This window comes from Ochotona princeps, chromosome 28, assembly GCF_030435755.1.
Source record: "Ochotona princeps isolate mOchPri1 chromosome 28, mOchPri1.hap1, whole genome shotgun sequence".
In the NCBI taxonomy this organism is placed as follows: Eukaryota; Metazoa; Chordata; class Mammalia; order Lagomorpha; family Ochotonidae; genus Ochotona; species Ochotona princeps.
In genome coordinates this window covers 2,241,304-2,262,871 of record NC_080859.1, presented here as the reverse complement: position 1 = coordinate 2,262,871, position 21,568 = coordinate 2,241,304, and the positions used below count along the sequence as shown (strand labels likewise).

Here is a 21,568-nt window from a genome sequence, read left to right as displayed (position 1 = left end):
GGCTGGACTTGAACTCCGCCCAGCATGGGCCAGCTGAGTGGCCAGGACTAAGCATCAGTAATGTTAGTAGTTCAGACTGCGAAAGGCAGGGAGAGCCTCCCGAGCTGAGCCGCCTGGCTCTGCTCTATCAGAACTGGACACTGCTGCTTGCCTTCTCCGCCCAGGCGCCTCCTCTTTAAAATAAGAATTTTGATTATTACTGGAATATGATAATTGAATGACAAGCTTCCTGTCTGGTTTTAAGAATTCGGCAAGAACATGGTGTGTGGGTATGACTTAGAACATTTCTTGGCACACAGCTGTTATTCTAGAGTAGCTGTAATAACTACTTAAAAGGGTTCTTTTTAAAAGGATTTATTTGTTTACTTGAAAGGCAGAGTGATAGAGGGAGGGAGGGAGAGCTCCCATCTGGTGCACTCGCCAAATGGCTGCAACAGCCGGGCTGGAGCCGGGCTTACTCCAGGAGCTCCGTCCTGGTCTCCCACGTGGGTGACTACCCGCTCTTTCCCAGGAGCCGATCAAAAGTGGAGCAGCGGGGACTGGAGCCACACGTAGATATGGGATGCAGTGTGGCTTAGCCCGCTACTCCACTATGCCAGCCTTAAGGGATGTTAAACACAGTTATGTCTTAAGGTGTAATAATTTACCTATAAGCTTTGTCATGTAAAAGACCAAATTTTTAAAAATTTTGTAGTTCCAATCTCACTATCTCATCATCTTATGGTTGGTATGTTGCCGGTAAGTATACACACATACGCAACAAAAGCATTTGTAAATCTGTGTATGTTTAACCTTGCACAAATCAAGTTAGGTAAGTGTTTTCTCAAACAGAAAACTGAAGCTATGTCTGTGTTTTAAATTTTTTGAAAGATTTTATTTTTGTTTGAAAGGCAGAGTTGCAGAGAGTAGAGACAGAGAGGTCTTCCAGCCTCTAGTTTGTTTCCCAGATGGCTACAATAGTCCTGGGTTGGCCAGTCTGAAGCCAGGAACCAGGAACCTCTGCTGGGTCTCCCATGTGGGTGCAGGAGCCCAAGAACTTGGGCCATCCTCCACTTCTTTCCCAGGCATGTTAGCAGGGAGCTGGAAAAGCAGTGGAGCAGCCAGCCTTGAATCAGTGCTCAGGGCTCAGTGCTACGGCATGGACCCAGACTCTCTGTTTTAAGCAACAAAAGCAGTGATGGGGCCAGCACTGTGGCTCAACAGGCTAATCCTCTGCCTGCAAGTGCTGGCATCCCATATGGGCACCAGTTCACATCCTGGCTGCTGCACTTCTGATCCAGTGGCCTATGGCCTGGGAAAGTAACAGAGGGTGGCCCAAGTCCTTGAGCCCCTGCAACAACATGGGAGACCTGGAGGAGGCTCCAGGCTCTTGGCTTCAAATGAGCTAAGCTCCAACTGTTGTGGTCTTCTAGGGAGTGAACCAGTGGATAGCAGATCCCTCTTTCTCTCTCTATAAACCTCCCTTTCAAGTAAAACTAAATAATTTTTTTTAGAAAGCAGCAATAAATTAGAAAGGGACTGTGCTTTCACACACTATTTGTGGTGGTGTTCTACAGCTGTTTGCAGGGGAGAGTGATCGTGTTGGCAATCTTACGTTAAATCTACCCTGCATTCACTCTTAGAAGCAACTCTCTGAGGATCACCCTGACGGACCCTTACACATTGTCCCCGGGTAGTGAAATGTCACCTGTGTCCCCCAAGATGGGCACAGCTGCCAGGGCCGTAACGGAGGAAGAGCCGAGGAGACAGGGCCCAGAGAGTTTCTGTGGTGGGTTCCTCTCTGCTTGAACTAAGTGAGGTTTTTGTTCAAAAGTTTTCTTCCTTTAATCACCTTTTTAATCACCGAAAACAGAATTTCAGGTGCTCCTACCTCAAAAGAAATGCTTGTGCTGTGCGTGAGTTCCTAGGACGCCCCCTGTTCTGGGCTGAAGATACTCTGCAGACCAATGGCCGCTCAGGTGCTGGCCTTTCTTGTGCACAGTCCTGTGGTCAGTTCCTGGCTGCACACACGTGGGGCAGGCGTGTCCATGCCCTCTGCTGGGTGGCCTTGTCATTGCACATCCACTGTCTTGGGTGTGATTGCCCGTCAGACCCAACTCGGGTGTGGCGAGTGAAGACTTCTTGCTAGAAGGGAAATTGCAGCTGACAGTAGCAATACAGAAGCCTCTCTGTGGAGCCTAGCAGGTTTTAAAAACATTTATTTACTCAAAAGGAAGAGACCCTGTTTCCTCGGCTCCTGGTGTGCTCCCATGTGGCCACAGCAGCTGGGGTTGCCCCAGGCTAGAGCCAGGAGCCAGGAGCTCGATTCGGGTCTCCAACATGGGTGGTAGGGGTCCAAGGACTTGGTGTGTCCTCCACTGCTTTCTCTGATGCAGTTTTAGGGAGTTGCACTGGAAGTAGGCTCGAACTGGGGCTCACAGAGGTACTGCCATTGCAGGCAGCGGCTTGACCCTCTGAGCTACAACACAGGCCCCAACCTCACAACTTCAAAAAGGAAAATACCTAGACCAACCCCCTGCCACCACCGAGTGGGTCCCGTGAAAGTCAGAGATCCCGACCTGGGTACCTGTGCCGGGAGGCCACCACTGGGCCTGTGTCCCTGCTGGGCACGCTGCCCCCTGTGGACGTGGGTGACTGGTTGCTTTCTCTTCAAGTGCAAGACGTGCATGGGAGGAACATGACCATCTGTGTCCCCGACTTCGGCCAGGACTTGTACAGAGACGAGAACCTGGTTACGGGCCTGGGCACTGCCCTGCTCATCGGCTGCATCCTGTACTCATGGTGAGTCCCGGGCATCGCCTGAGGTCGCGCTCGCGTTCTCTGCAGTTAGGGGGACAGAAGTGGACTGTGGGCAGCTATGGGCCAGTGAGGAAGAAGGTTACTGCTCTCGCTCTAGCAGACTGGCTTCTAAACAGTGAACCTGCACCACCATCTGCAAGCCGCGCTAACCCATCTCCAGGATAGCCCATCTCCAGGCTAGCCCATGCGCAGGCTAACCTGTCTCACAGGCCAGCCCATCTGTAGGCTAGCCCAGCTCCTGGCTAGGCCCCTCTGTAGGCTGACCTGCCAGCTGCAGGAGGGCAGGCTGGGCTCCCTTGGTGCTGATGAGTCCCCGGTGCTTGGAACAGGCCGGGCACAGGAGCGTTGAATGAACTGGCTAGACTCCTTGGTGTGCTCTGCTTACTTTCAGTGTTTCTGTGCTCTTGTTTGTTTTCGGGGCAATAGCTGTTTCACCCCCTGCCACTCCCACCCCCAAGTACTTGCAGCGCTTTTCTTCCCTGGGTCTTCAGCACACCGCAGCCCCCCACCTTCAGTTCCCACTGCCACCGAGAGGGCTGACACCTGCTGACGCTTGTTTGTCTCCTAGCCTGACGTCCACAACAAGGTCCAGTTCTGACGCGCTGCAGGGCCGGTATGCGGCCCCCGAGCTGGAGGTGAGTTCCTTTCCTTTCATTCTGCTCCCCAGGATGTGGGCAGTTCCAGGCACCCCGGTTCCCATGGGGGATGGACATGCAGCCCTGGCACCCAGGTACCCGTGGGGCTGGACGTGTGCCAAGTGCCCTAGTCCTGCTGCTTTCCCAGCTGTCCATGCACAGTTTCACCCTAGCTCCTAAGCCCCCATGAGGAACTGTGATGTGCTGTTTACAGAAAGGAAACTCAAAGGAGTACAGCCCCTAGAACTCGCAGGTCTGGGTTTCCGGGAGGGAGGCTGTGCCAGGTGTCCCGGTCTCTGTCTTGTCCCCTGCTGCTTTGGGGGTCAGCGGCCACAGCTGCTCCTGCTCTGCCCTTTCCACCATCTGTCCCCTGCTGTGTCCCAGTAGCTCTGTGTGGACAAACAAGTCTGGTGTCCGGCTGGAGACGGTCTTCCCTGCACCTGACCTGCAGGCAGTGATCCCTAGCAAAGGGCAGCATTCTGCCAGCATCACTGCCAGCTCCCCCACCCATGGGAGGAGAAAAGTGCTGAGCTGGACAGAACAGGCTGGAGCTCTGGAAGGCCGGCCTTGTTCTCGGTGCTGGCCGAGGGGCCACCTGCGGAGGCGGGCTGGCCTTGGCATCAATGTCTCTATTGTGAGCCGAGCGAGAGTGCAGAGGACAGCAGAGGAGAGCGAGGAGGGCTGCGTCCCTGCAGGGGAAGCCGTGCAGCTGCAGATCATGGAGTGGGGGAGGCTGGCTCTGCCATGTGCAGAGTGTCCCTTGCTTGGAGGCCCTGCCTGTGTGGGGGGAAGGCCCAGGCTTCCCCACCATGGCCCCTGGTTGTTCTCACACCTCAGGTATGTGGGGACCCAGTGCCCCCTGTAGATACAGACACCCTTGGCATCTGTCTCCATCACCAGAGAACATCACACAGCCTTTGGTCACAACCTGTGAAGTTGTGTTGTGTTGGGGAGGGTGTTATGGAGTTGGAAAGGTACACTGTGGTCCCCAGGCGGGTGGCCTCCATTACCCTCTCTGCCCTGGCCCTAGCCAGGCCTCCCTGGAGGGGATCCAGCTGCCCCTCTGTATGCACAGCATTCCCCAGCACATCTGGAGGGACAAGTGTCTCTGGGGCCTGCTGGGTTGGACTCGGCTGGCCGTAGGGGGTCAGTCTCCCGGTTGCTGGACGCAGAACGCAGGGGAGGCAGCGCCTGACTCGCTCTCTCGCTCTCATGCAGGTAGCCCGCTGCTGCTTCTGCTTTGCTCCTGACGGGAAGGGTAAGTAGTGGACTTTGCTCTCATGCCTGCATGTGTGCGTGTGGCCCTACAGGCTCTGCCCTCACGGGGACGAGGAGTGTGGACACCAAGGTTGGGGCGTCAGCTGAGCCTCGTGCTGGTGCTTGTTCTACCCATCCTCCCCCTGGGGGAGGCAGTGTGTTGTGTTGTGTTGTGTTTTTCGTCGGTGTTCCTGCTGAGGACTAGGCCGTGCTTTGGCCTGAACTGAAGTGATACAGCACAACAAAGGATGTTCTTTGAAGGGAGTGAGTGGCAGGACACCAGGAGGCCCTACACCTCACTTGGAGCCTTGCTTCCTCCACTCACTCTTAAGGATGACTCCCCGGGGCTTGGGAGGCCAGGGCTGCTCACCCACTTCCTGCCCATCTGACACCAGGGGCTAGCCTTACTGCGCACACGGAGGCCAACCTGGCTCGCTGTGCCCTTGTGGGTGTGATGTCAGTAAGGCCCGTCTTTGCTCAGTTAAAATACCTGCGGCACCCTGGTAACCCGCCCATGGCTGAGGTCCCACTGGTGGGGGGACAGGCTGAGTGCAGTCCTGGGGTGTGCCAGGCTCTGAGCCTCCACCCGTTCTGCCCGACAGACACGGAGGAGGCCGGCAGCGTGAAGGAGGGGCCGCGCGTCATTTACGACGAGAAGAGGGGCACGGTGTACAGCTACTCCTTCTTTCACCTGGTGTTCCTGTTGGCCTCCCTCTACGTGATGATGACCGTCACCAGCTGGTTCAAGTGAGTGCCTTTGGGGGGGCGGGGCTCCGCTTCCGTGGTGGGCACCGGAGGCATCTCCCGCAGTCAGCTCTTCAAGGCTGGGCACTCAGAGGTCTGCTGGCGTGTGCTCTGAACCCCAAGCCACCAGTGGTGCACAGGGGGGCCTGTAGAACCTGGAAGCAATAGGCGAGGAGAAGCACCTGCTGGCCACTGGCTGGCATGCATCCTGTCTGTCCTTTTTGTGTGTGTGAACAAGGGCTGGGTCACTTTGTGTTGTTGCATGTCATTGCCCACGGCTTCCCTTGGTGTCTCTTAGTGGCTGGTCATCTCTGTATGATGGTCCTGCGTGCCCGTCGCTATGCAGAGGTCCCTGCTGCTCACACAGGGGCCACTCGGACCTGACCATGCCATCCTAGCACGTCCTTCTGGCCACTTAGCCCCGTCCTCAGCCCCGTCCTCACCCCCCCGACCACGGTCCATCTGTTGCCTCTGCAGCTATGAAAGCGCCAACATCGAGACGTTCTTCAGCGGGAGCTGGTCCATCTTCTGGGTCAAGATGGCCTCATGCTGGATGTGCGTGCTGCTCTACCTGTGGACGCTCGTGGCCCCACTCTGCTGCCCCACACGGCAGTTCTCCGTGTGAGGGGCTGCACAGGAACCGCCCTCCAAAAAGTGGCCCTCTGCCCTGGTCTGAGCGGTGCCTGGCCCCTGTGGAAAGCTCACAGCCCCCATGCCCACCACACACACCCCCACTGGCTAGAATGGGGCTGGGAAAGCGCTCACAGAAAAGCGTCTCCCGGTTAGCTCCTCACTTCTGAGGTTTTGAAAACAGAGTCTGCCCCCCAGGGAATCGAGACTGTCGGCCAAGCTGATCACAAGTGACCCATGCTTTCTCTGAATGTCACCCCTGGAAACGGCATTCCAAGGAGCATGTGGCTTTGGTGTATTGCCGCTCACCAGGGGTTCACACCTAAGTGGATGCTCTCTTATCCTGGGGACAGAAAAACATGCCCAAACATGGTACCCCCGGCCCCCAGCCTCCTCTCAGACACACTGACATCCACAAGGACACAGGAGGCACCCTGTCCATGGATGACTGGCCCTGCCCCCACGCAGCCTGTCCAGGCCCCCAAGCCTTTCCCTTGGAGGCTGGGAGGCTGACAGTGGCCGACTTTGCTTTCAGCCCCCCAGCCTCTGCCAGGGTCCCTCTGCTCCTGAATGTTGAGCACTGTTGTGCTCATAAAGAAGCACAGTGGTGCCACCACCACCCCTCATGGCAGTGGCGCTGCCATCACCCCTCACATCATCTCCCCACGCTGCCCTCCCCCCATGCCATCACTCACAGGTCCAAACTCTGCAGATGTGGCACCTGCGTGGGTTGGTCCCATGCTCATTCCTGCTCCGTGTGTGTGTGTGTGTGTGTGTGTCTGGGATTGGGCTCCCCGTGCGCATGCTGTGCGTGCTCGTGTGTGTGTGTGTGTGTGTGTGTGTGAGAGAGAGAGAGAGAATGTGCAGACCCACTTGGCATGAGTCAGATGGCGTCCTGCTCGCACACGGGTGAACCTGGTGCCTGGGGCCTCAGTGAGCCGGTGAGAGGCGAGGTGAGAGCCCCAGGGCCTGGACCAGGCGGATATGGGGACTTGGGGGCATTGGCTAAGTGGAGGCAGGATGGAGATGTTCCCTTCCGTGTGCCCCTCCCCACACTGAGGCCTGAATCTCGCCCAGGTGCCTGGAACCAGCAATGGTCACAGCTCCAGGGTCCTCGCCTGGCCGTGTGACATCCCTTCCTCTGCAGAAAGCCACTCAGGGAAACACAGAGGAAAGGTGGGTGCGGTGGGAGCCTGGTGGGAGGCTTGGTGTCCTGTCGCTGTGGCCTGAGTTCTCAGCTGGAAATACCAGCAGATTTTCTTGGGTCACAGATGTGGGTGGGTGGACTGCCGGGTGTGGGACCCGAGAAGGGACATCACAGGTCATTTGTCCCGAGGTCAACCCTTGGGGTTCTGTGCTGTTGTGGTTGGAGAACATGCCAAGTCTGTGCCAGTTTCCTGGAGTTGCCCTGAGAACAGCGTATGGTGCAGGGGCTGGTGACTGTTTAGGGTAACAAGCTACTATTGCCCTTTTGTCCCTGATGGCCCTGGGCCTCCCTGGAGTGCCGGCCAGGTCCCTTTGGGGAGAAAAGCCGGAGGTGGTGGGTTGTCATTTTTTGTTTCGGAGTTAGAGAGAGCTCCTGTCTGCCAATCCACCCTCTTGGTGTTTCCAGCTACCAGGCTGGGCTGGGACTAGCTGCACCTAGGACAGGAGAGCTCAATGCAAGGCTCCCTGAACTGGCAGGAAGCTGGCCAGAGCCAGGGGTGCCCCCCTCTGGCTTGGGACGGGGGCATGATGACATCCACTCCTGCAGGTGGTTTTAAGGGCTCTGTGTGTGTGTGTGTGTGTGTGTGTGTGTGTGTACGCTCTGTGCCATTCATCCAAGGGGGCGGAATTTCCCCCCTGAGTCTTAACAATGAAGTAAACAGTCAGCTTGGGTCTGGGGCTCCTGTCTGCTCCCTGGCTGGGGGCGCAGACCGGCTCCTGTCAGAGCCTTCAGGAGACCCGCCCCGTCCTGGCCTCCTTGAGCTTTGCTGTTGGTTTTCTGTCCTCGCAGTTTCTGGGGAGATTGGCTGGAGGTGACCGGGCAGCAGCCTGGTGGAGGCTCACTGTGCAGCAGGAGGCCGTGTGTGTGGGCCCCAGAGCTGCCGCCTCCCATGGGGAGTGCTTTGGGGGCGTTCCCGGTTCAGTTGGCCACCTCAGGGACCCTTCACTGTGAGCAGCCTCGGCATTGTGCTGACCCAAGCCCCCTCAGTCCCTGCCCGGCGGAGCTGGCATCCGTGTTGGGTTTTGCCCGAGGTCCTGCTTTTGGTGCTGTCCGCTCCTCCCCTGGCATGGGGAACCCAGAGCTGCAGTGAAGCAGCCTGGGTTGTCCTCCCTGTTTTCTGCACCTTTCTGAGGAGGAACTTGCTTTGATGAAGCCACGAGTTCTCATATAACCTTGAGCGCAGACCCTGGCCAGCCACTGCTCCCCTCTGTCCCCACACTGGGTGCCACTTGGCTGCCTGTGACCAGGGGGTGCACCTGCCATGCAGGGGGTAGGGGAGGGGATGGGCTCTGCCCCCTGAGGCTGCTGACCACCGTCAGGTTGGAGAGTTGTCCCCCATGAGTCTTTGTCCCGGTAGTCATTGTCAAAGGTGAGAACATTTGGCTTCAACCAAAGAGGTTTGATTTGATTTTTGTTTTTTAAATAAAATCCTTTCAGAAAAAAAATGGGACTGGGTAAGGGTGGACAGCGTACAGCTGTCTGCATCCACTTTTCTGGGTGTCAGCCCATGTTGGTGTGAGTGGACCGATGGAACATTCCAGAAGGTGACCCTTTGGGGTGAAGGGTCATGGGATGAGCTCAGGTATAGAAAGCTTACAGTAGATGCGTAATATATGCCTTGAGAGTTATTTATGAGAAGTTTTAAGAGGATCTGGGTTTTTTTTTCCGCTTTATTAAAGATTTAAGCTTTTTTTTACATTATAAAAGCGACTTCAAAAGTTTCATAGTCATATCTCTGTTAACTTGTTACACTTTTCTGAAACCTTTGGCTGTTGCTGGCTTGTGTGGCTACATTTAGGTGTGGCGCGTCTGCCATGGAAGTGTCCCAAGGTCTCTGGTGCGGTTAGAGTTCTGCTAACTTTATTAAAATCATTTCTGTTTGTTCCTCCTCTAGTCAAAGAGTCAGTCTCGGAATTGTCTTTGTTTACTGGGTGTGCATTTTTGACCACAGCACCTGGACTTGACCAGTCCCTTTCCTACGTACGAAACTTGTTACTGACCCTGTACTTTAATAAACCGTACGGTTGAATCCCGTGGCGTGTCTTCCTTTTGAGAGGCACCTAGTCTGACTGGTCTTGCGGCTGGCTGTCACCAGAGAGGTGGCCTTGTGCCACACAGGGCCCTCTCCTGCCTTCCGGTCACCACGCTGATTTTTTTTTCAGTTGACAAATAACAATGAACATTGGGTACGTGTTTTAAAATAGGTCTCTGTTCCAGAATGGTGTGGTTGTGCCACTGTGTGCCTAGCATTGCACTTGAAGTGAAATGAATGAAGGGATGGATGGATGGATGGGTAGATGGATGTCTTTACGGGGAAAACCAGTCATGGGACTATGTAGGGCAGCGATGCCAGGGTAGCAGGCCACAGACTGGCACTTTGGGGTCCTTCCTAGTGCACTGCCTGGAATGGAGGCTTTGATGCACTGTGCCACAGGCGTGGGCTGCCCACACCTACTGCCTGCCCAATGATGCTCAGCTAGAGACTTGGTCTAGGATGACTTCTGACTCAAGAAGGTCCAGTTCCAGTGAACTTGGGATCATATGCACAGGCATGGCCCCAGCCATGTGGGCCAGAGAGGAGTCTGCTTATCAGGAGATGGGGGGAATGGGTTTCTCAGAGCCCTGGAGGAGCTGGGAGTGTCTGTCCCAATTCTAGGTCTGGGACCTTGGCACAGTCCAGTCATGTCCCCCAGCTGGAGGTGGGGTACACAAAACCTCTGGCTTGTTTGTGAGAGTTCCTGTATCCCAGGAAGAACAGATCCTGGGAATACAGGGCTGCCCCTGACATGAGGACACACGGAGGCTGTTGGTTCAGAGTTTGCCATCACGAGTCAGCCACTGTTACTTGGCTTGGGCAGAGACTGCGAGCAGGCAGCAGAGCTCAAAGAGTAACAGCAGAGAGAAGGACAGGCCTTATGTGAGGCCTGGCCCCCTCTGGGTGCAGGAGAGCCACCAGTGGGCTGACCAGAAGGGAGTACTCCTATAATTGGGATGTGTGGGCCTCCGCCTCCCATGAATCACAAATGCCCTTGGTGACGGTGGGAATGCCAAGTGTTTTCTGAGAGGTTTTCATGTTCCGGTGCCCAGATCAAGCAGAGGCCATGTAGTCTTGTGGAATGTGGGAATCACAGGACTTTGGGGGCACTCCCCAAGAAGTGCCCACAGGGTCAGCCTCTGCAAGGATCCTGCAGGGCTGCTCCGACTCTGGCAGCCAGAGCAAGGGACTGGCCAGTTGTGAGTCCATAAAGTAGAGTCTGCCAGGGCTGCTGCCCTTGCCGGCTGGTGCAGGCCTGACTTAGGGCCACTTCTTGGGAAGGGGAGGGCATGGATGGGGTGAGAGCAGCCACACTCTGCTTGTTCTGGGACCACCTGGGCAGTTTAGGGTAGAGAGCTACCCACTGTGGGAGCAAGGCAGGTGAGCACCAGCTGTCCCTGCCCCTGGGGCCCTGGGGGTGGGGAGGTGGCACCCAGCCCCCTAAAAGGGAATGGAGACGAATGAGGTCTCACATGTAGTTCCAATGTCACTGTCCCATCACCGAAGGGGGCACTAGGCAAATCTTAGTTCTTATTCACTATCTGCCTGTGGTGATGGCTGCAGAGTGGCAGCTGGGGCCAGCCTGTGGAACGGTGCACGGGAACATGTGATGGGCGGCCGTAGGCTGATCTGAGCCTTTCTGGGAACACAGCAGTTGAGCAGGAAGGAAGCCAGCCTGCTGCTGCAGGGTGGGCACTTACAACTCTGGGCTGTGGTCCCGTGTTGATGGATGGACCTTAGACGTGGACTGAGTCGGCTGGATGCCACTGGACGCTGGGGCTGTGTGCCCAGCCTGAAGCTCAGAACTTTGCCCCAGTCTGCCCTCTGAGCAGTAGGCAGAGCCTGGCCAAACCCTGGGGTGCCTGATTGGAGTCCAGGTTCTGCAGAGGTGCTAGTTTTCCAGGCCAGGCTGCCCTCTACTGCCTTGCCTGCCTTTTGGCCAGGGCATAGGCTGACTGGTAGGGGTTCCATTGGGCTGGGCTGGGGGGTTGCGGGGAGGCAGAGCTGCCCAGAGACTTCCCCACCAGTGCACAGATGGCCACAGCAGTGCCCTCCCTGAGTTAGAACATGGGAGGCCAACAATGCTTAGCCCAGGAAAGCCCCCTGTAGTACCTGGAGGCCTGGGAGGGGCTGTTTCTGGCTCCTCATGGCTCCCCAACAGTGCAGCAGTAGGCCAGGGGCTGGATGGTACCAGCCTCCCCGAGCAGGTCTGCACCCCTTTCCTCACCCTCTGGTGCCAGCTGGCTCTTGGGCCGCCTGGGCATCTGTACCAGGCTCCCCCTGCCCTGGAGCTGTTGCCCAGAGCGGCGCTGTGGGATGTTGCACCCCACCCAGGCCCTACAGCTGGGCTTCTCTGGGCCACGTGCCTCGCCCTGCTGCTTTCTATCTTTTACAGTGGATTTATGCTCCCCCCAGCTGTGCTAGGCATAGCTGGCAGATAGCAGGGCCTTTCCCTGTAGAGGGAGGGAGTGGTTCTGATAGTTTGCACTATATGAAAATGCAACAGGTAAATAGTGGTGATATGGTCTGCGTATGTGTTAAACTGACATTCTAAATGCTGACTTTTTAAAGATTATTTATTTATTTATTTATTTATTTATTTATTTATTTATTCAAAAGCAGAGAGAGAGATCTGCCCCCATCTTTGGGTCACTTCCCAAATGTCAAGAATGCTGGCTACAACCAGGAGCCAGGAAGGCCATGTTGGTCTCCCACTTGGAGCAGGGGCTCAAGCACTCAGTTCGTCTCCCGCTGCCTTCCTAGGCACATCGGCAGGGAGCTGGGTTGGAAGCAGAGCAGATGGGAACCAGGGATTCAGTATGGCTTCACCAGCTCAGCCACGGCATCGGCCTCTCAGGACATGGCTGTCTGCAGGTGCTTGGTGTGACCACAGGCGGGCAAATCCTGGTGGTTCTGGAAGCAGCTGTTTTGCTGCCCCACAGCCTGGAGGTGCCCAGAGGCCTCTGAGAAGCAAGGCTGGCTCTTCAGATGGTACCACAGAGTCTGCTAGCTCCCTCTGGAGCAGGGCGTCCCCTCCCGCCCCAGGGTCAGCATCTAAGAAAACCACCACTCACACACATACACACAGCTAGGCTCCCATACAGGCACTGGTTCAAATCCTGGCTGCTCCATTTCCAATCCAGCTTCCTGCTAATACACCTGGAAAAGCAGAGGAAAACAGTCCAAGTGCTTGGGCCCCTGCACCCACAAGGGAGACCCAGATGAAGCTCCTGGCTTTTGGTGTCTGACGTCAGCCTGACCCAGGTCCTGACAGTGTACTCACTGGGGAATAAATTGACAGATGGAAGATCTCTCTGCCTCTCCTTTCCCTCTTTGCAATTCTGCCATTCAAATGAATCTGTGAGACAAAATAATAAAATGTCCTTAGCATTTGGTGTGCCACAGGCACCCACTCTTGGGGACCAAGTTGGAAGCGTAAAGCTAGTGCTGGCAGCTGTGGGTGGCTTTGTGAACTGAGCCCTGAGTCACGCTGAGACATCCCCTCCGCCTCTCAGGACTCTGCGCCCAGGACCCTGCGTCGCCCGTCCCTACATCAGAAATGCCTGGCCAGCTCACCCCCTTTCTGCCACAGAGCCTCTCCCAGGTTCTCCGTGTCCTGCTGAATTCTCCATAGCCTCACAGCTACAGAGGCTTAACCTGCTCTGCCTGCCTCCCTCCCCCACATAGTACTTTAACACTCTGCATTGTTTCTTTCGTATGTTCCATTAAGTTAATTAATACATGTGTGATTTCCCAATTGTTTTGTTGTGTGGGTCAAGAGGTATGTCATGGTAAATGTTTTTCTGCACATGGCTTTTGTTGCCATGCGTACATTTTCTTGCAGTGAGCCCTGGGAGTGGAACTGTCCAATCAGAACTCTGGCTGCCGTTGAGAGCCCTGTGTGGTGTGAGCTGTCTTTCTCAGGTGCTGCAGCATATCTGGTGGCAGCCACGAGGGAGTGGAACTTGCTCTTCGAGTCTTTGTGTTATTTGCTGTCACAGAGGTGCACAACAGCCCTTCTCGTTGCTGGATGACTGGTGAGGCTGAACATTCTTTTACTGAACCGGGTAAACCAAGCCCGAAAAACATGACTCCGCATATATGCTACAGAGAAGATCCTAAAAGGGATGTTCAAGGAGATGCAGAAGCCACAGTTGGCTGCAGTTCTTAACCAAGGCCCATGGTGAGGTGGGAGACTTGACTCCCTGCAGCTGTAGGTCAAGACAGGGCCCCTAAGTCGTGTGGTGGAAGGTTCTCCCCGAGTAGGGGGAAGGCACCAAGGAGCTCCCTTGGCTGGAAATTTTTCCCCCGGCCCCTTGCAAGCTCCAAGACCTCGGCCAACTCACGCACTTTGTGGTGCTGTGGCTTCCGTGCCCATGAGCTGGGCTCGGCTATGACAGTAGCCACGGCCCACAGCAGCTATCAGCAGTCGGTGGCTTGGTCTGTTGTAGTTTCTCATTTGCCAAACAAGCTGGAACATGTAACAGTTGGGCTGCAACACAGTTTTATTAGAGAAAGCAAAGCAAACCCGACCATCAGGACCACACTCCTTGCCAGAGTGCGGCCCCAGCAACACATGCGGGGTTTTCACGAACATTGATCACATAGGTTAATACCGAGTTCAGGTCAGCTCATTCCCAGATACTGGATACTTGTCAGGTTGATGGAACCCTAGTGAAGTGCGGACGTTCCTGGTACAGGGGCCCACTCTTTCATGATTAAACTCATCCTGTGGGCCATTCTAACCAACTCTTCGTGAAAGCATTTTACAGAAGCAAGAGTTAAGTTAAACCACATTGCTCCTGTCCTAGTTCTGGCCTGTTTCCTTGAAACAATGGTGAGCTTGAACAATAGCGACTCCATGTTGTTTATTCTTACCTTTGCATACCTTAAACAATAACAACCTCACGTTATCTTTACTTTTACATTTTACTTGTACAGGCCCAGACAGAGCACTTGTTTGATTAAAAGGTTTATTTACTTGAAAGGCAGAGTTTAGAGAGAAGGTTCTTTCATCCACTGGTTCACTCCCCAAATGGCTGCAACAGCCGGGGCCAGACCAGGCTGAAGGCTGAACTCCGTAGAGACCCAGGCAGTGAGCCTCCTGTGCTCTGTAGGTGCGTTGGTAGAGAGCTGAACAGGAAGTAGAACAGCCAGGACGAGCGGGTGCTCGCCTGTGATGTCAGTGTGACAGTGCTGCTTTAAGCCACTGCACCATAACACTGGGGCCCAGGTGCTTTCTCCGAGCGCCTAGCTGGTGGTGAGCGTGTTTAATGCGTTGCTATAAAATTTAGTGTTGGGGCACAGCAGGTCAAGCTGCCACGCGGGCCACCTTATCTCACATCAGACCATGTTTCCAGTCACAGCGGCTCGGCTTCTGAGCCAGCTCCCGCTAATGCACGCTGCGAGGCCGCAGGGAACTGCTCGGGCGCTCACACCTTGGCCACCCACCTGGGAGACCCAGGGCTGGTCCTAGGTCCTGGCTTCTGCCAGCCCGGCACTTGGCAAGTGAACCAGCGCATCTAAGATGGGGTTTTTCCTTTCTCCCCCTGCCTCTCAAATAAATAAAAAAGAAGAAACAAGGCAGGTGTGAGACAGAGAGGAGTGGTGTCCCTGAAAGGGATGGTCACCTTGCCTGCCAGAACCTGAGGTAGTGCCCCGCCATTCCGACCAGGGAAAGCAAGGTGACCCAGTCTGACGGGGAGGACGCAGCCGGCAGTCCAGGTGGGCAGCTCAGCAAAGTACTGAGAGCTGAGCTGAGAGTCACACACCAGACAGGCCGGGGGTCTGGGCACAGTCCATGTTCAGACGGGTGCTTATAAAGAGGGCTCCGGTCTTCCCCCTCCTTCCCCTCCTCCTGCGTTTCCAGGCCAAAGTGGTTATTGCGTGTGAACTGGGTGAAGTTCCTTCCAAGTTTCATTACCCACTGTCACCAGTGGAGTGGGACACAATGAGGGTTCTCTGGGTTGGGGCGAGGCGGGGGTAAGGCTGGGGCCCCCGGAGGTTACTGGGCTGTGCACAGGGCTTTGTGGTGCAGGCTCCTGGGCTGACGGCCAGGCTGCTCCACTGCTTTCCGCCAGCCCCTCTCACACACAGGCTCATTTCCAACTTCCTACCTCGCATAGTGACTCATCCTCGCCCTCCAGCAGGGCAAGAGGCCAGCCCACGTGCCAGTGAGTTCCCCGTCCCCCCGAGGGCTCAGGAAGGAGACCTCAATGGTCAGGGGGCCCGTGCTGGGGTGGGAGGGAGGTTGAACTTGGCTTTCTCAGCTTCTGTGGGCAGGTGGCAGTGTGAGGCGGAAGGCCCCAGAAGCAGTAGTGTCCAGCAGAAGTGGGGACAGCTGCACTTGTCCCAGGAGTGTGTCCCTGGCACCCGCTCCCAAGGATACAGCTGAATGTAGCGTCCTCACCACTGAGAGGGAGAGAGGAAAGGGGCCTCATGCTGGCACCGTCATGCCACTTCAGCAGGCGAGCAGGGCAGCTGCTCAGATTTCAAGCGCCACACAGGCACAGGCCACAGCGGGCCGGTGTCATGGCAGCATAGAAGTGGCAGATGGCCATGCTACCCCCTGGCGGGCAGGCCTTTGTCCCAGCTGAGTGGCAGAGGGATGAGGATGCCCGAGGCTACCTGGCTGGAAGAGGCAGAGACACCTATGTGTCGCACTGCACCTGCCCTAGCACAAGGCAACACTACTCCCCAGTACCCCCGAAGGGCCTGACACTGAGGGATCCCAGTCCCTCCAGCTCCTCAGGGGCACAGCCTGAGATGGGGGTCCGAGAACATCCTTCTAGCAGCTGAAGGGGTCTCAGGTCGGGGAGCAGGCGGGAGACAGCAACACAGCAACACTGAGGTCATGGCAGCTTGGTTAGGCTGTGGGGTGCAGCGAAAGCGTGTCCAGGGTTCTGACCCCAGATGAGACACTGGGAGCTGTCACCCCAACTCCTGCCATGTCCTGAGGCTCCAGATTCCCGTGCGCAGCCAAGTGGCTTCTGTCCCAGACCAAGTGTGTGACAGAGAGGCGGGAGGTGCCAGAGGCGAGACAGGTGGGCACTTGAGGCAGTCATAGGGGTACTTCTCAGTAGCAGCAGGAATTTCCTGAGTGTGAGAAAGACTGGGGCACGCCAGGGCACCTCCACACCAGAGAACACCCCAGGAGCCCCTTGCCAGCCTGGAGCTAAGCAGGTCCTTGTACGAGGGCACTTCAAAACAGGCATGCATTGTGGAATGACAGGCAATTTCATCTTGCTGCACAAATGGAGGTCCATGCCTCATGTTTTATGATGTACATTTCCCATGAGATTTTTTATTTCATATATATATTTTATGTACCAAGATAAACTTCCTTTTTGAGTCTATGCTCTTGCAAACTCTCTGAAGTGCCCTGGCCCAGAGTACTGAAGTCATATATGGGTGCTTCAAAGAATTTTCATTTTTAATTTTTATTGGAAAGTCAGATTTACAGAGAGAGAGAGATATCTTCCATCCACTGGTTCACTCCCCAAGTGGCCACAATGGTCGGAGCTTAGCCAATCTAAAGCCAGGAGCCAGGAGCTTCTGCCACGTCACCTACTTGAGTGCAGGGTCTCAAGGCTTTGGGCCATCCTATACTGCTTTCCCAGGCCACAGGCAGGGAGCTGGATGAAGCGGAGCGTCTGGGACACAAGATCCCAGTATATGCAGAGACTTTAGATACTAGGCTACCACTCCGGACCCATGTCTGGGTAATTTGTAATGGTGACTGGCCAGCCAGGAGGACAGAGAGCCCACGCTGGTGGCACGTGACGGACTTTGCTCAGGAAGCACTCGTGGGCTGCAAGGGAATGTAGGGGTAGGGAGCAGGGGGCTTCTGGAGGCCCAGGGTAGCCCCTTTCCTCTCACAGCAAAACAGGAAGTGACAGCCTCACAGCACTACCCTGGATCCAGAACTTTCCACCTGCCAGTTAATATGTTTTTGAGACGCTGGAGAGAAACAACCTTTTGGGCTTGACCCTGCCTTGCCCCACCAGGGCAGGCCTCAGAGTGCGGAAAGGCGCGCACAGCTCCCAGACAGAACCACTCCTAGCCCTGCTCACTCAGGGTCCTGACAAGCCAGAGGCAGATTGTCCTCCCCGGCCAAGGTGTCGTAGTAGAAATACGAGTGCCCGTGTCTGATGGCTCACATTCAGAGTGGAAGGCTTCCCAAGTCAGCCCTGCCAGCACTTGCTTCTATGTGTTAGCCAGGGTTGGTGGGACAGCCAGGGGCGGAGCACAGCAGTGAGCAAGGCAACAAAGGCTGGGTGCAGGGCTGGGGGTGCAGGGCTGGGGGGCCCTCCCCAGCCAGATCCAGGCTGGGGCGGAAGGGGGACGAACCCTGGGCCTGGGGCTTCTCTCTCTCTCTCTTCTGGACCTGAAGGGTTTGCTGGGTGTGCCATGAGTGAAGTCGCTCCCAAGATTTTACGAGCCATGGTTACCAGCCTGGTAGCCGCCTGGCCCCTGGGAGAAGGCAGGAATGCTGTGACGCTGCCAGTCTGGGCAGGGCTGGGCTGTAAGCAATTCTAGGGGTTTGGAGTGTGCAGTCCTGGGACCCTGGGTGTGCAGTCCTGGGGGTTCAGGGTGTGCAGTCCTGGGACCCTGGGTGTGCAGTCCTGGGGGTTTGGGGTGTGCAGTCCTGGGAGCCTGGGTGTGTATTCCTGGGGGTCCAGGGTGTGTATTCTTGGGGGTTGGGGTGTTTCTGGCAACCCCTTTGCTTTGCGCCCCCGTTTCACATCCAGGCTCCTTTCCCACTTTCCACCAGGCTTCCCACTCGCGGTGTGGTCCTGGGCCAGCAGCTGGGGGGCCGGGAACGCGTCCCCAGGCGCACTCCGTATTCTGCACCGGGACAGTGGGACGCCATTCCAAGTCAACTACCACCAGCTGCGGGCAGAACAAGGCCCAGCTTCCGACGAGAGCGCGCAGCCACTTCCTGTCCCGCCCTCTGCTTGGTGCTACCAATCACCCATCGCCGTGTCTTACACGTTGTCCAATGAGCTCTCAAGCCCTGACGGCCCAGCCAATGGACAGGGGGGCGAGGCCTGCGCCAGGGTATAAAGCCCACGGTGCCCTCACGGACTGGTTTCCGTGGACCTCTCTCCTCGGAGTCCGTGCGCGGGTGGACAGGCGGCCTCGGGTGGCCACGCTTCCCACGCTGGGTGCCAATGTCCGCTCCCTGCCAGGCCGCGGTGGCCCCTGGAGCACTAGCCGAAGCCCCCGTGGGCCACCCTGGGGGGCATACGAGGCGTCCGTCGCCCGCGAGCGGTGACGGCCCAGCGAAGGGCAGTGGAAGGGCAGCGGAAGCCGTGTCCGCCGACTCGGCCCTCGGGGAGGCCGTTCCAGGTGGGCCGCGTCGTTGTCGCCGTCCATGCTGCGGCGAGGTGCCGGTGCGCGTGCGCGGGCGGCGGGCCGTTCTCGTGGCGCTGCCGCCCCCTGCTGGCCGCCGCGGGGACCGCCGCGAGGCCCTGCTGTGAACTGGGCGGTGCAGGTGGGCTCAGGTGCCAGGTGTCTTTTGGGCCTATACGTGCTTAGTGGGAATGCAGAATCCTATGGCAAGTCTTTATTTTTCTTTTTTAAGTTTTTTTTTAAATTAGATTTACAGAAAGAGGAGAGACAGAAAGATCTGCCATCCGCTGGTTCACTCCCCAAGTGACCGCAACGGTCGGAGCCGAACCGATCCGAAGCCAGGAGCCTCTTCCACGTCTCCCACGCAGGTGCAGGGTCCCAAGGCTTTGGGCCGTCCTCGACTGCTTTCCCAGGCCACAAGCAGTGAGCTGGATGGGAAGTGGGGTCACCAGGACACGAACTGGCACCCGTATGGGATCCCGGCGCATGCAAGGCGAGGACTTTAGCTGCTAGGTTACTGCGCCAGGCACAGGTGTTTCTTTTTTCAAGGTTTCATTTGTTTATTTGAAGGCAGAGTTAAAGAAAGCTATCATTCACTGGTTCACACCCCGACTGGCCAGGACGGCTGGAGCTGCCTCCAGGTCTCCCACGGGACTGCAGTGGCCCAAGACCTTGAGCCATCCTCCTCTGCTTCCCCAGGCACATTAGTAGCAGGAAGTTGGATGGGAAGTGGAGCAGCTGGGACTCCGACCAGCACCCATGTGGGATGCCGGCGTCACAGGTGGTGGCTTGACTTGCCGGGCCACAGTGCCAGCCCTGTCTCTGGGTTCTAAAGAAACCTCCACACTGTTTTCCACTGTGGATCCAGCCGCAGTGGACGCGTCCCCCTTGACATCTATTGCTCCAGGAGTTTGGGGCTTGGGCCATCCCGACAGGGCTGAGCTGATCTCCCGCAGTGGTGGTGGTTGGCACTGCCTGATGGTGCAGTGCAGAGCATTTGCGCATGGGTTGCTTGCCCGTTGGTATGTGGAGAGCTGTCTGCTGCGGTCCTTGTCCCCTTCTGTCGGACGTGTGTTCACAGTGGGGACCGTTGCCTTGGCTGTGCAGACGCACCTCAGTCTGATACGACGCGGTCGTTAGTTCTGCTTTTGTTGCCTGTGGTTTGGGGGTCTTGCCAAGGAAGTCCTCCGCGGGGTCAGCGTTGTGGAGTGTTTTCTTCCAGCAACTTGATTTTTAATGTGCGTTCTTTATCCTCAGTTGACTTGTCTACATAGTGAGAGATACGGATCTAATCGCGTTCTTGCAGGTGTGTGGTTTTGCTAACGCAGTTTGTTGAAGAGATTACCCTTATGCTGCGGTGTGGTCTGAACACTAGGTTATGTATGTTGGTAACTTTTGGGCCTTGTATTCTAGTCCACTGAGGAGTCTGTCAGTTGCCATGCCAGCACTATGCTGTATAAGTTACTATGACTTGTTAAAAAATTACTGACTTGAAAGTCAGAGTTACAGAGAACCAACGAGAGACAGAGTGAGAGATCTTGCTTGTGCTGGTTCACTCTCCAAATGGCCACACTATCTGAGGATGGGCCAGGCTGAAGCCTGGGGTCTCACACGTGCGTGTGGGGACCCAAACATCTGGGCTATCCTCCGCTGCCTCCCCAGGCCTCTCAGCAGAAATGCTGGGTTGAAAGTGCCTGGGGCTTGAACCAGTGCCCCATGGGTGCTAGCACCATCGGCCACAGCGCTGAGCCCAGGCAGCTGCCTCATGCTCCTGCTCAGGATCTCTTTGGCTGTTCTCAGTCCTTTGTGATTTCATATGCATTTTAGGGTGCTCTTTGTGATTCTGTAAACAATGTTGTTGTTTTGCCAGAGATGGCATTGGCTCTGTGGATTGCTTTAGGTGGTTAGCCGTTATAATGAGCACACGAGCAAGGAATGTCTTTCCATTTTTGTGTGTGTTTAATAATTTATTGTATCAATGTTTGATAATTTTCATTAGCTCCTTCACATCTTTGATTCAGTTTATTCCTAAATATTTGATTTTTGTGACTGCTGTGGCTTCCTTGACTACTGAGTTCATTATTACCATATGCAGAGCTGCTGGCTTTGTTTTTATTTTGTAACCTGCAGCCTGAGTTGGTTGGTCAATTCTAAGAACCCTTTGGTGGGGTGTTTAGGTTTTCCCAGGTACAACATCAAGCCGTTGCAACCGTGGATGAGTTGAATTCCTCTTGAGCAGTTTTGGCGTCCTTTCTTTTTCCTTCCTAAATGCTCTTGGTAGCACTCGCAGTGCTAACGCGGTCTGCTCGCCCTGACCGGAGGCCCTGCTTCCAGCTTTCCCCACCCAGGATGCTCTCCGTTGTCCAGCTGTCACCTGCAGCCTCCACAGTTCTGAGGAGTGGCCCTTCCCTGCGTGGTTTACTGACTGCTTTGACCAGGCGTGATGCTGGGCATTGTCAGTTCTTCCCTCTGCACCTGCGGAGCTGGCCGTGGAGTGTCGGTCCTCCGTTCTGCCGGTGTGACTTACGATGTGCGCTCAAGTGGGAATTCGGACTCGGGTCTGTCCCACTTGTCCGTGATGTGTCATCTTTCCAGTGTGGTTTTGGTTCGGTTTGCCACTATTGAGAGTATTTACTTCATGTTCATAAAAAGTGTAGATCTGTAGTTTGGGGGTTGTGCTGTTTGTTGGCTTGGTATCAGTGATGCTGGGCTCATCGGAGCTCCATCTTTCAGTAATCTGGAATGGTTCTCAGGGTTTTGCTTTCTCTAAAACCCTTGCCTACTCCTGGTTCCTCCAGTTCACATCACAGTCTGATGTCTGCTTTAAGAGCATCTCTTAGTAAACCTGAAGACTTTGACTTTAAAACAGTGTTGAATTATTAAAGTGTTCCCCTGGTTTTGAATACA

The 21,568-nt window shown here is 55.7% G+C and overlaps 1 protein-coding gene across 1 annotated transcript in view; it reads left to right on the top strand.

Moving 5' to 3' along the window:
• SERINC5 (serine incorporator 5) overlaps positions 1 to 6,168 on the top strand; it is a 61,397-nt gene extending 55,229 nt beyond the window's left edge. The window contains exons 8-12 of the mRNA XM_058656322.1: positions 2,655 to 2,781; positions 3,368 to 3,438; positions 4,657 to 4,692; positions 5,294 to 5,438; positions 5,913 to 6,168. Of these exons, the coding sequence (XP_058512305.1) occupies positions 2,655 to 2,781; positions 3,368 to 3,438; positions 4,657 to 4,692; positions 5,294 to 5,438; positions 5,913 to 6,060 (527 nt within the window). The 3' untranslated portion in view covers positions 6,061 to 6,168. The remainder of the gene's footprint in view (positions 1 to 2,654; positions 2,782 to 3,367; positions 3,439 to 4,656; positions 4,693 to 5,293; positions 5,439 to 5,912) is intronic.
• The last annotated feature ends 15,400 nt before the right edge of the window (positions 6,169 to 21,568 follow it).